General features: G+C 41.9%; 1 protein-coding gene across 1 annotated transcript in view; it reads left to right on the top strand.

Moving 5' to 3' along the window:
- The window catches only part of LOC146568938 (transmembrane protein 150A-like), a 29171-nt gene that overhangs the window by 12626 nt on the left and 4366 nt on the right, over positions 1-12179 (top strand). Inside the window, exons 4-6 of the mRNA XM_085285337.1 lie at positions 1773-1859; positions 3935-4002; positions 6961-7088. Coding sequence (XP_085141463.1) covers positions 1773-1859; positions 3935-4002; positions 6961-7088 — 283 coding nt within the window. The remainder of the gene's footprint in view (positions 1-1772; positions 1860-3934; positions 4003-6960; positions 7089-12179) is intronic.

Below are 12179 nucleotides of genomic sequence, written 5' to 3' on the forward strand. Positions count from 1 at the left end.
GATTAATAACTAAAATGACATCTATGGTGTTACGGGTCAATTTCGACCCATAGACATTTACATCAAGAAAAGACAAAAAAAGTTTTTTTTTTCAGCAGTAGACCTTTAATATAAACTGAAAAAAAGAAAAAGTCCACTCCTCCTTTGTTTTGGTTATAGCCGTGGGTAATTGTGGGCTTTTTATCACTTCCCAATGATACAGCTTCACCTCAGTTTCCTTTGTGAAGTTCTTGTCCGAGGTCATATCTGGTAAAAAATAAAATAAAATATCACAGCTGATATTGTGATCCTGCAGTCCAGTGGTCATATGGAGGACCACACATTTTCATTGTTTCTTCTCAGGGGTGCCACTCGCAGCTTTGACTGTGAAAATCTGTACATTCCAGGCATAGCTGGTTTTGGCATCACAGGCTTCCCAGATTTTTCTGCCGTTTTTCCCTTGCTTACTGGGTATATATTGCCGGAAGGGGCATTTTCCTCAAAAAGTGGACAAGACGTTCATCCACTGTCACTGGCCCTGGGATGAACATCAGTGGAAGAAGCTGCACTCATCTCTCCCAGACATCCCTGATGGGAGCGAGCTTGTCAGACCTCGGTCTGGTCTCTCTGTTGTCAAATCTGAGGACTCTTGAATCAAAATGATATCAAATGTGTGAAGTGACATCGTTGCCCAGAAAATGTTTCTGCCTGTCGATGCATCCCATAGACGATCAGTGGCCTCATTGCAGCATCTGTACACTCCAGCAAGAAGAACACCAATGAAACCATCCAGGTATTCCTCATCATGTCGCCATGGACTTTTTTTCCCTTCAAGGTTTATCATAGTAATGATGATTCTTTCTAGTGACAATGGCATAAATATCTCAAAACATCTCTTGATGTCACTGACTTTGGTCAGAGCAAACCTTGTGATTCCAGGGGTCATTTTGATGACATTTGCAGCAGCTGCCCTGCCATGTACATCATGAGGTACTGAGCTCCAAAAGATCTTACCATTTTTGGACTTGAATCTTTCAGCCGGAGTAGCTTCAGCACCAGCGACCTCCACCTCTGATCAGATGTGTCTGTGTCTTCTGGATGATAGTCCACATTGCCTTCCTCCGTAGAAACCTGCCCATCTGAATCACTATGCTGCTCTGTGTCCTCTCCTTCATTTTCACCAAAAGTATGATCCTGAACTTAGCTCACTGTGAATCTTCTTCTCATTTTTTGTATGCTGCAAATTGTAAATGTGCACTCTGGAAGTCAAATAGTGAATTCACCTCACATGCCCGTGTTTATTTTGTTTTGTTTTTGTGTAGGTATACTGCAAAAAACATCCAAAATAAGAATCCCCTAAAGCTCATATGATTAGGAGAGTCGCTTGCTGTAAGCGTTTTAGCTGACAGTGCACTTATGATTTCAGTTTTGGCTTTAATTATTGCTTTATACTCATAATATTATACCTGGGTCGAAACCGACCCTAACAACACAAATGTCATAATTTCAACTAGGGCATTTTATAATTTAGTGAAAATATTTTTTTTTGTTTTATTTTGTAGAAATAGAGGTTCCTGACAAAGTCAAAAAGCCTTGATACAATAAACAAATGTATGTGATTTTTTTATGCATTTGAAATTTAAAATGGGTCGGTGCCGACCCTAACACAAGAGGAGGGTTAAGAAATTCGAGCAACCGCAAGAAATTCGGCGCTCTGAGAGATAACGATTGTTCCGAACACTGAATCATGTTGAATAACTGAAATAAATGGATGCACATGTGTGTTTTTCTAGGGTTTACAATGAGTCCTGTGTGGAGCCGCTTCCATTACAGAGGGGACCTGTACTGTGTTGCACCCTGGACAACATACCACTCATCAGGTCAGTGAGCCCACCTCTGCGGGTGTTACAGGTGGACTTTAATTTCCATGCTAAGATAAGATAAGATAAGATAACCTTTATTAGTCCCACACGTGGGAAATTTGTTTTGTCACAGCAGGAAGTGGACAGTGCAAAAGTTATGAGGCAAAAATTAGAATACAATAAGAATAAATACAGTACACAACTGTACAGAATAGAATAAAATAATATACTATATACAGTAGAATAAAATAAAATAAATATACAATAAGATAAAAATAGAATACAAATACAAATACTATATACAACTGAGTAAAAATACAACGATGACAGAAAGGATTATTGCACTTAGTATTATTGCACATGTATGGATGTGTGTGTTTGATCAGTTAAAGTCTTTATTATGGAGTCTGACAGCAGTGGGGAGGAAAGACCTGCGAAATCTCTCCGTCCCACACCGTGGGTGCCGCAGTCTCCCACTGAAGGAGCTGCTCAGTGCTGTCACAGTCTGCTGCATGGGGTGGGAGATGTTGTCCATCAGGGATGACAGCTTAGCCGCCGTTCTCCTGTCACTCACCACCTCCACTGGGTCCAGAGGGCATCCTAGAACAGAGCTGGCTGCTGCTGCTGTGTGCTTACCTGCTAAACTCCTGGTTTCTTGTAGCATTTGGGAACTTCAAAGAACAGAACGGCTGCACGTTGCAGTCATTCCTGCCCTATCCTTCATTAAACCACAAAGAGGAAGCAGACTGACGGTCCTAGTTCTGCTTTTGCAGTAATAACAATTTCACTGAAACACAAAAAAAGTTATGCTGTACACATGATCTGACCACAGATGTCAGATGATGTGACACAGCAAACCGCCCTGCTGTGGTCAGTGGTTTATTTTCGAGGTTGGCTGCTTTTGTTCAGTTGGAGCAAGCACGTGCTTGATTTTTGGTCCTTTTCTAAAAAAAGAAACAAAATTTTCCTGTTTTACTAAAACTACTAATTGAAATAACACAAGAAAAGCTGCAAAAGGAAGAAGACAGTCTGAGACTCTTTGTGTTGTCATTTTTAAAACACACCAGCAGAAATGTGGAGCCACGGACATCAAACAAAGTCTTCAGAAAGTCGTTGAACTCACAGAATATATTTATGCAAGCCAAATATCAAAGTGTCAGAGCTGGAAAAACAAAGTTTCATCATGATAGATAAGGCAGAGGAAATGCTACTGCATGACTGTTTTAAAGTGCAGGTAAAGAGGCTTTTATAGGACATGAACCAATAAATCCAAGGTAGTTTTTTATTTTGGGGATTAAATTAAAGCAAACTCACATCTAGCCCTCAGTGTAAGCTCATTGACCCAATTTAAGCATCTGACATCCATGAAATAGGGACTAACAAGCTACGAAAGTTCAGAGTTTAAAAACCTGCCTGCTTCAACCTGTAAATCCTTGTGAACTGTCAGGAATCCACGAGATCTGCAGCTGTTCATGGGGCTGAAAATCAGTTTTTGTTTCCATGCAGCGTTACAAACATCAGCTGAAACTGTTGCTTTAGGGTTTGCAAGTCTTACATGTAGCTCCAGAAAGTGATGTCGCCCGCTTCTTTAACTAATCCGGTTTCAGATAAACTGCAGTGATATTTGGCGAGCAGCTGCAGTGAAGATCGTGATCTTAGATAAGTCCGCACTTGCCCGAGCGAGGCTCCTCCTCACCTCTGCAGAAAGAAATGCTTTTGTTAAGTGCTTCACAAGTCTTATGTTCCCCCCACAAAAACATCCAGGGTGCTGAATAAGTGTTGCTGACAAGATTAAAATCTAATCGGCTTATTGTGTCTAGATGGGAAAATGTTTTGGATGCTTTTGAGCTGGAGATACAGATGTGTGTCCTTCTTTCTGACCTCCCACAAAGACTCTATATTTATAGAAAAAATGCTGGCAGGTTTTTAGTATCACAGAGCAGCTAAGCACACAAATATGGGTTTTCCAGTTGTGCACAGTAAAAAAAAAAGTAAAATATGGAGAAGGGGGTATATGACAGCAAGCACAGGGGGTCGTAGTTTGAGTACAGCCCTTACTAACCACCCTCCTCTCGTCTGTGTTTCCATTGTAGTAAATGTGGAACTCTGCCACCTGAAAGCTGCTTTTTCAGCCTCATATGCAGCACCGGATCCTTTATGGGTAAGAACCAGGATGGTTTTGGTCTACAAATATTCAGCTTTTATAGTATTTTTTCTTTTTTTACTCTCGTACATATTTACCCAACATCTTGGTCGAACAGGACTTGTTTTTTCAGCTGGAGAGGCTCCGGCCAACTTTCTGTTCCCCAGAATCCACGGCCAGCTCTGGCCTCAGCCCTCAATCTGAGAGAAAACTTCAATCTAGGCCATCGATACTGCTTTTTTCTGAATAAAATGACCCACAAGCATTCACCCTCTGACCATACGGACAGCTACTCTGTGTGCCAAAAGCATTGATTTTCTGTGGTTTGCTCAGGGTTCGTTGCCCGGTGTGCAGAGGGTATATTGGCTCTTTTTCTATATTTGCTTTAAAAATGTTTGCCAGGATTCTGATAATGTACACTCAGGGAATTCACCCTGATCAACTTTTTGGAAATGCATAAATGGAAGTTTGCCTCAAAGGAATGCAGTTCTTTCCAGATTTGAAAGCGACTGTAGGAGCCTCAGTCAGACACAATTTCCTGGTGTTGGGAGCTTCCTGTGATCCAACGTGAACTCACACACATTTTGCAGTATATTGTCAACCCTTTGACCCGAGTGTCCTGGACTGAAGCTGCCTATTTGCTCTCTATACAGAGCCATTTATTTAAGGTGACCTCTCCCCTATGAACACCAGGTTCATGCTGCTTTTCTGAGAAAATGCTGGAATTTGGGCAAGTTTAAAAACCTGTTAACCCGTTCCAGCTCAGGCTTTTTCCCTGAACCAGATTTATCTCAGAACTTGGCTGTTAACACACAGTCACTGTTTTTCCATCCATGGGGCACAAAAGTTTTTCAGGGCTTCATCTTGGTGTTTTTTCATTGTGGCAAAAGACACGAAAATCAGAGAAAATAGTCTGAAACAGCGACAAAGACTTGAGAAAAATAAGCTTTAGAGCTTAATAGAAAACTTTACTTCTCTTGTTTTTCGCTCTCTTGCTTTTGTCACTTTCTATTTCATTAGACCACAGATGCCTGATACGTAGCTCTCAAAATCTGTCTTAAATTGGCAAAAGCGCATCAAACATTTGTGCCCTGGTGTGTAACTTTGCGGTCCTGGTCCGTGGTGTCCCGACCCCGGGCTGAGCAGTGCTCTTTCCAAGTCAAGGAATGACAACATCTTAATTTGACTTGAAGGATAATAGATAAATACTTAAAGGAAGGACCTCTTGTTCTCTTTGCAGGAATACAGGAACAACAAGTTCGTTACTGTAATTACCATTTTTATGGATGATTTCGGTGAAGTCTGCAAAAATTAGGGTTTGTGAGCGAGCTCATTTCTCCCACATCAAAAGCTTTCCTTCTTTTTTTATTCCCCTTTCATAAACAATGCTCAGTTTATATTGGTGGGGGAGTTTGTTTAATTCAAAGGTGTAGTGTGAGGTTAGAAGAATGGTAAATGTCAAACTCTTGCTGTGCAGCAGCCCAAGAAACGCACGCCTAACCCAGAACCCAAAACACGGAGTCTTATCGTGGCGTGCACTCGATCGCCACAAACGGACCACTGTGCTCGCTGCTGGACAACCCACGGGAACATCAAAACAGTCGCTCTCTGCAGTTTGCAGGGAGATGAGTGCCAGATGTGAACGGCATGATCATCAGACAGGAGGGTGGGAGAGCCGTGTGAAACTGCTGCGAAGCTTTGAAGGCGACGTTTCATAAACAGACATCAGGAATCTGCTCACACAGGGATGTGCAGAATCATCAAGCTTTAGCTTTGAGCACGACTAAAGGTTTATTCTGTGCAGTTTGGGCATTGGAAGTCTTATAGTTGCAAAAATGATGGTGTGGCTAAAGCAGGGACCTGAGTTGGTACACACCTTGAAATTTGATTTGCCTTTGCATGTTCTTCCTGTGCTTGCATGGCGTTTCTCTTGGTACTCCAGTTTCCTCCCACAGTCCCAAAGATATGCATGTTAAATTAACTGGTGATCATTTCAATGTTGCAGGTGGAGATAGTAGCTTTATCTATAATCATACTGTAAGGATACTAGTACTGATTCCCCTGCACATCACACCTTCAGCAGCTACTTGGCCCTGGAAAGCCATGCCATGAAGCTCCTGGTGCACAGCTGTTGTGCTGATGTTACTGCCAGAGGAGGTTTGGAGCTCTGCATTTACTGATTCAGCAGAGCACTGGGGATTTTTCTAGATGCTTCAGCACTCTGTGTCCCCGCTCTGTAACTTTACATGGAGGATAACCCTTTAACCCTCAGATTAACCCTTTACATCACAAATGTTTGTCAAGGCAGACCGAATGGCTAAGTTCTTCAGTTTATACACTGGTGACAATGGCACTGAAAACACCTGAATTAAAAGATTAAGAGGTGTGGGCTAAAACCTTTGTCCGTACACTGCCTGTCAGTAAAATAAGAAGGAATTAATGTTTTAAAATAAACAGTGTGGAGTACAAAACGCAACATTTGCATCTTTAACGTAGTAGAATCGAGGCAAAAAGTAGCATAACATGGAAATACTTAAATAAGCTGCAAGTATACTGAACTAGTACTTCAGTGAAGAACTTGAGGACATGTACTTTGTTATAAACTGTAATCCAGTGATGCCAGAATTTTGTAAGACTATCTGTGCTGTTAATCTGACTCTGTAGTGAATTGAATGGACCAGCAGCGTCACCCTTTTAGTACAAATGATGCAAGCCTTCTGTCTGCTGCCTCCAAGCAGCCTAAGCAAATCAGTTTCAGAGAGGACTAAGCTTCATGCTTGTTGCCCTGAGGTTATTTTTCTGCTCTGTAGAGATGGAGCTCATCCCGCTGGAGTAATCATAAACACCTCAGGTAGAGTTTGTAGTGTGAGCTTCTCTTCCTGGAAGAGAAAAAAATGTGGTTACATAACTTTTTGACCAACAAAAACGGTCCTTTCTTCCCGATTTGTCATTTCCTTTTTTCCTCACTTCCTCCAGTGATGCTGATCGGCCTGCTGCGCTACGCTCACGTGATCGAGAAGCACCAGAACTGCATCCTGAACACCGCCGGCCTCTCCGCCGGGTGGCTCTGCGCCGCGGGGCTCATCATGGTGGGAAACTTCCAGGTAATTAATCCAGTCAGAGTCAATGAGATCAAAAAAGTCTGGATAATGTTTGTCAGCCCAGTTTTTCATAGACTCACAGCACACAAGCAGCAGTGACAGTAAATATCTGTTCACGCTGACCTTCGCCCACAGCTCTCATCCCTGCCTGTGTAATCATTCACTTCATGTAAATCAAGGGTGATAATAGTGGAAGTTTTTTATTCTTCTGCAAACTTTAACTCCTCTCTTTTAGGAGAGATCCCTGTAAAAAAGAGTCGCACGTGGTTTTAGGCAGACTCTGTTCAGAGGATAGGATCCTGCAATTATTCCTAAACGACTTAATGTTTATCCTCACAGTTAAATTAACTCAAATTTTATGAACTCTGTCCCAGTTTCATTCAGAATCCTGCCAATTTTCCATCTGATCGACTTTACAGACATTACAGGGGAGAGAAACTGGGATAGTGGGCCTGACAGGCCCCAAATCATTCTTATGCAATCGTTCAACAACATCAATTGAGGGGTGATATTTATACGTGAAAGATACAAAAGCAAAAATCCTGCAAAAAAAGCTGCAAAAAGTAAGTTACATAATCAGAGATGGAAATCTCACTGTGTGTGATTCACGGCACCTCCGGCTATTGTGCAGCTGCTTTCTTTGAAACTGAGGTGGAAGCTTGTAATCCATGTGTAGCCTAAAAACAAACTAATCTGGGTGCACTGTTTTTTTTTTTTTCCTGCAACACAACATTTGCTGGTTTTAGAAAATGTATTAACACCTGGGTAACTTTGTGCTTTTCCACATTTACTGCAGTGAAGTAGGAGGTAGAACGGGCTTGATGCCGTGTTCAGGCCACACAGCAGAGATAAGACTTCATGATTTATGGGTCAGTTGAAAGCAGAAGGCCTGAATGTAACAAACAGCATGGAGGTAATTTAAGTGATGACCATGAAGAAGGTCAGACTGACCTGCCTCCCCTCAGCCAGAACAGAAACTCAGCTAATGGGCAGCTAATCTCTGAGGGAAGAGGGAAGCACATACCAGTCTGTTGAATGAAACAACTTTCACCTGCATCCAGACTTTGAGATACCATTCAGGATCACCACTTTGTTCATTTAAGTCCACTGTAAACCAAACTATGATATGAGGGACCGTATTTGTTTGGAATCAAACGCTCTTTTCAGGACAGATTTTTTATCCTGACGTGAGAAAAACAGAGTTACCAGGATAAAAGACCTAACCTGTATGCATTTTTCTCTAACTCCTCCCATTATGTTGCACCTGAAGTTGACTGAGACTCTTCTTTCATTTTTTCATTCATAAAGTTGATGTTAAAGCTCATATCTCATTAATTGTGTCTGTGCAAACACTGAGTTAGCAGTAACCTTTATTAAACAGTTTCTCCTCTGCAAGATCTGCCATGTATCAACTAAAGGCTCTCATGTAAATAGAGAAAACCTACAGTAGAGGCTCCAATGCATATTCCCAAGGACTGACTAATACCTGGGTGGTGGGATTATGGTGTGTTTATACATCCATGGGCTCCAATGTGGATTGAAGGCAGCTGTGAAAGGCCAGAGTGGGGAGAGGAGGCAGCGAGGGGAGCAAACAGGAGCGAGTGTTAAAAACTCAGAGCTGTGTGTAATTTTCACGCGTTGTTTATACAGTTAATGTTCCAAGAACATCAGTGCAGCTGACACGATCACATCGTTGTGATGTAATTTATATTTAACAGCCGTGTCAGCTTCTATATAAAGCTCAGGGCAGATTTCCTGGCTTCAAATAAATCATTTTGGGTCCTTAAAAGTCCTTAAAAAGGTTGGTTTTCATAGTCAAGATTAGTAAAAATGTATCCATGTGTACATCGCTGTGTATCTGTCTATAAAAAACAGAAAATCCTTAGTAGATGTTAAGAAACCAGGAACTTTTCCATTATTTCATTTTTTCTTTAATCTATTAATCTATAATCTTACATCCATTACCTACCTTTTTGTAACATGGATACTCATGTGTGCAGCCTTTATCAGTAAACGTAAAGCTATAAAACTTTATAAAAATACAGTTAAAAGTCCAAAATTGACACCTTTGGGCTGGTTGTGGCTGAGGACATAGAGCAGGTCATCCGATGGTTCGATCCCTGGTATCCAAGTATCTTGGACAAGAGACTGAAGCTGCTGTTTGAGCAGAGAATAATTGTGTGTTAGATTGAAAGGACTTGGGTGTAGAAAAAGTTCTTGTAGGCGAATAAGTCGGTGAATGAGGCGTGCTGCGGTCCTTTTACTGTTCCTTCACATTTTTGAATGCTGTGCAGTGGATTGGAGAGTCTGCTGGTCCGATTTTGGCCCCTGGGCCTTATGTTTGACACCTCTTTCCTACAGCAACATTAACTTTCATAACTATTTTCACAAACCTGTTACCAAGCCCTTCTCCAGCTTCACACAGCCTCGTCAAGCATCAAAGACATGAAGTTACACAATGACCCAGTGTGCACCTCAGCCTGCGGTGCAGCCCATTGTTCAGCAAACGTGGCTACGTGCACGCACTGCAACTCTGTCTCTCGTTCCCATTTCAATCGAGTCTTCGAAAAATCGAGTTACGACCTTACGAGCTGGATTATGTCCTTTCGCACCGCTGTGAATGTTGGATTGGCGTATACGGGGTTTCTGCTGAGTTGCGGTTGCAGAGCCTCTGATGATCCTCGCTCCTGCAGACTCGCAGCTCTTTGTAGAGCTTCCAAGCACATTTCCTTTTGATGTTCTGTTTGTTTTGTCTGGAAATTGTCTCGCTGTGGTATTGTGATCATAAAAACAAAATTTTGGCTGCGTGTTGTGCGTCTGTGTTTCTTCCCTCGGTACACTCGAGCGTGGTGTAATGTAAGGGCGCGCTCTCACGACAAAGCGCCCGTTCATTTTTCAGAAAAAAGCTCAATCTTTGGCTCACCTTTTCTTCTGATTCATAGAAGATGGCTTCATTAGAGAGAAGAGCTGCAACACATGCACCAACGTGTAGGTTTTTACAGCAGATGCTCAGGACACACATGCGTACATTAGGGTCACAGCGCAAGCTCCTTTATTTCTTGGTGCTTCAAGTTCTGACTTGCACGAAATCTTCTGTTAAACCTGTGCTGATTTGGTTTTGCCAGGAATGCAGCACCGGTGCAGCGTCTGAATGTCACCGCGATAATAATGAATGTTTTTAGTTTGCAGATCAGAGGAAAGAAACGCATAGGAAGCAAAAGAAAACTACGTGCAGTCAACTGTGTCACTTGATTTCTTGATTTTTACTGCAGAACATGTCACTGAGACATGTTGGACTTTTTAATCCAATACATTTATTTTACAGCTCTAGATGTATCCTACACTCAATTTAATATGCAATACATGTGAGGATTGTTTAATATTACTTCACAGCACTTCAAAGACACAAATTACATGAAAGATTTTCCTTATAATTTCTGCATTCTTTGCCTTTCCTAATCTTCTTATCACATATTATGACTTGTCACTGCAGGCAAACACAGGTGCATTACATTAACTTTAATTTAAACCTGTAATCACTGATTCAGATACTTTAGGGGAGACAAAAGTAATGTTTGCAAATGTAAAGGCTCTAATGTGATCAGTGTGCTCTGGTCCATTTTGTTCTTTGAAGGTTTGTTGTCCTTGAGCTCAGAACCAGCTGATTCTTGCTGTGTGATTGCTGATTTAAATATATATATATATCAGGCCCATTAGCTGCTAAATGCTCCACTGCACTACATGTAAACTGCACTGATGTAGCCTGATTTTAACATCATATTCACCCCTTTGTTTTTAAAATATTTGTTTTTAAAATAACAAACAGGGATTTAACTGACGGTTTTTACAACCACCATATAACAGTTTTACATATTTAAGTGGCCACTTTGCAGTGGAAACAAAACTGCATCATCTTTGTTGAAACGCGCTAACATGATGCACAAAATTGAGCATATCGTTAGTTCAGGTAGGAGGTGAAGCAGTCGGACACATCATGAACAGATCAGGTGGAGGAGGGTTGCAAAGTGGCTTGCAGAGACACAGCAGCTGTGGGCCGGCTAATATAGCAGGCCAAAGATTCACCAGTTGGATGAGCTGTGGTTTGATGATCAGCTGATCTGGGACTATAGCTGCACAACTAGTGATAGCATAATGAACTCACAGGGCAATGTGAGTGTGTGTCATCTTGTACTGGTTGTACGTAAACACAACGTCTGCACTGATTTTGAGACTAAATAAAGTACAGATCCAGCAACATTTGTGCAAATAAAGTCCCAATAGAATAAAGTAGACAAACTGTGGGCTGATTAAAAAGATCGGAGTACTTCAGCTTCTACTGTGCGTGTGCATGTGGCGGCCGTCTGAGCTGTTTTGACATAGAAGTGATAATATTCAGGCACGTGTGCACGCTGCCAGAGGTCACAGTAATGCAGGGAGGCTGGGGTCTCAGGTTACTGCTGCCCTGTCTCTGCACATGTGGGCCCCCTCAAATACATCTCAGCGTCACTGCACAGTGCAGCCTCAGTTCTTTTCATCCATTCGCCCACCATCGATTAAGGGCGACCCTCCCCTGCTCGCCGATTGGCCGTGGCGCCCTCCTCCCTCCCCCTCTATGCTCGGTCTTATATAATGAATCGCAGTGTTTCCCACAGTGTAAACATGGCAGACGTCTTGAGTGATATGGGCTCATATACTGTAGAAGCACGCATGGCTCTGACACAATGATAAACAGCTTCATCCAGTCTGTTTATGTCTCAGAGAAAGAAGGGTGAATGCTGAACTGGAGTTTCAGGAAATCACGAATGATGCGGCCAAGAGTCTGCGTGGAAAAGGAAAATTTCTGCAGCATTGTTCTGCATCATGCATCGTTCCACAAAGAGCTTATTGTGGTCTCATTCATCGGTGGTATGTCTGCATTTTTAAACCTTTATCATCCCATGTCCCAGGTCTTATTCCACAGTGCCTGACACAGTAATTCATATATACATTTTCAAGATCATTTCAAGACCTCCAGGGAGTTATTTTAGCTTTGAAGGCTCTTTATTATTAGTCAGAAGAGTTTTATGACCTTTATTCCAGTCGTCACAATCACCA

Source organism: Mchenga conophoros, linkage group LG8, assembly GCF_057382185.1.
Source record: "Mchenga conophoros isolate Kocher_MC1m ecotype Shallow Benthic linkage group LG8, M_conophoros_male_GT1.1, whole genome shotgun sequence".
NCBI classification, from domain to species: Eukaryota; Metazoa; Chordata; class Actinopteri; order Cichliformes; family Cichlidae; genus Mchenga; species Mchenga conophoros.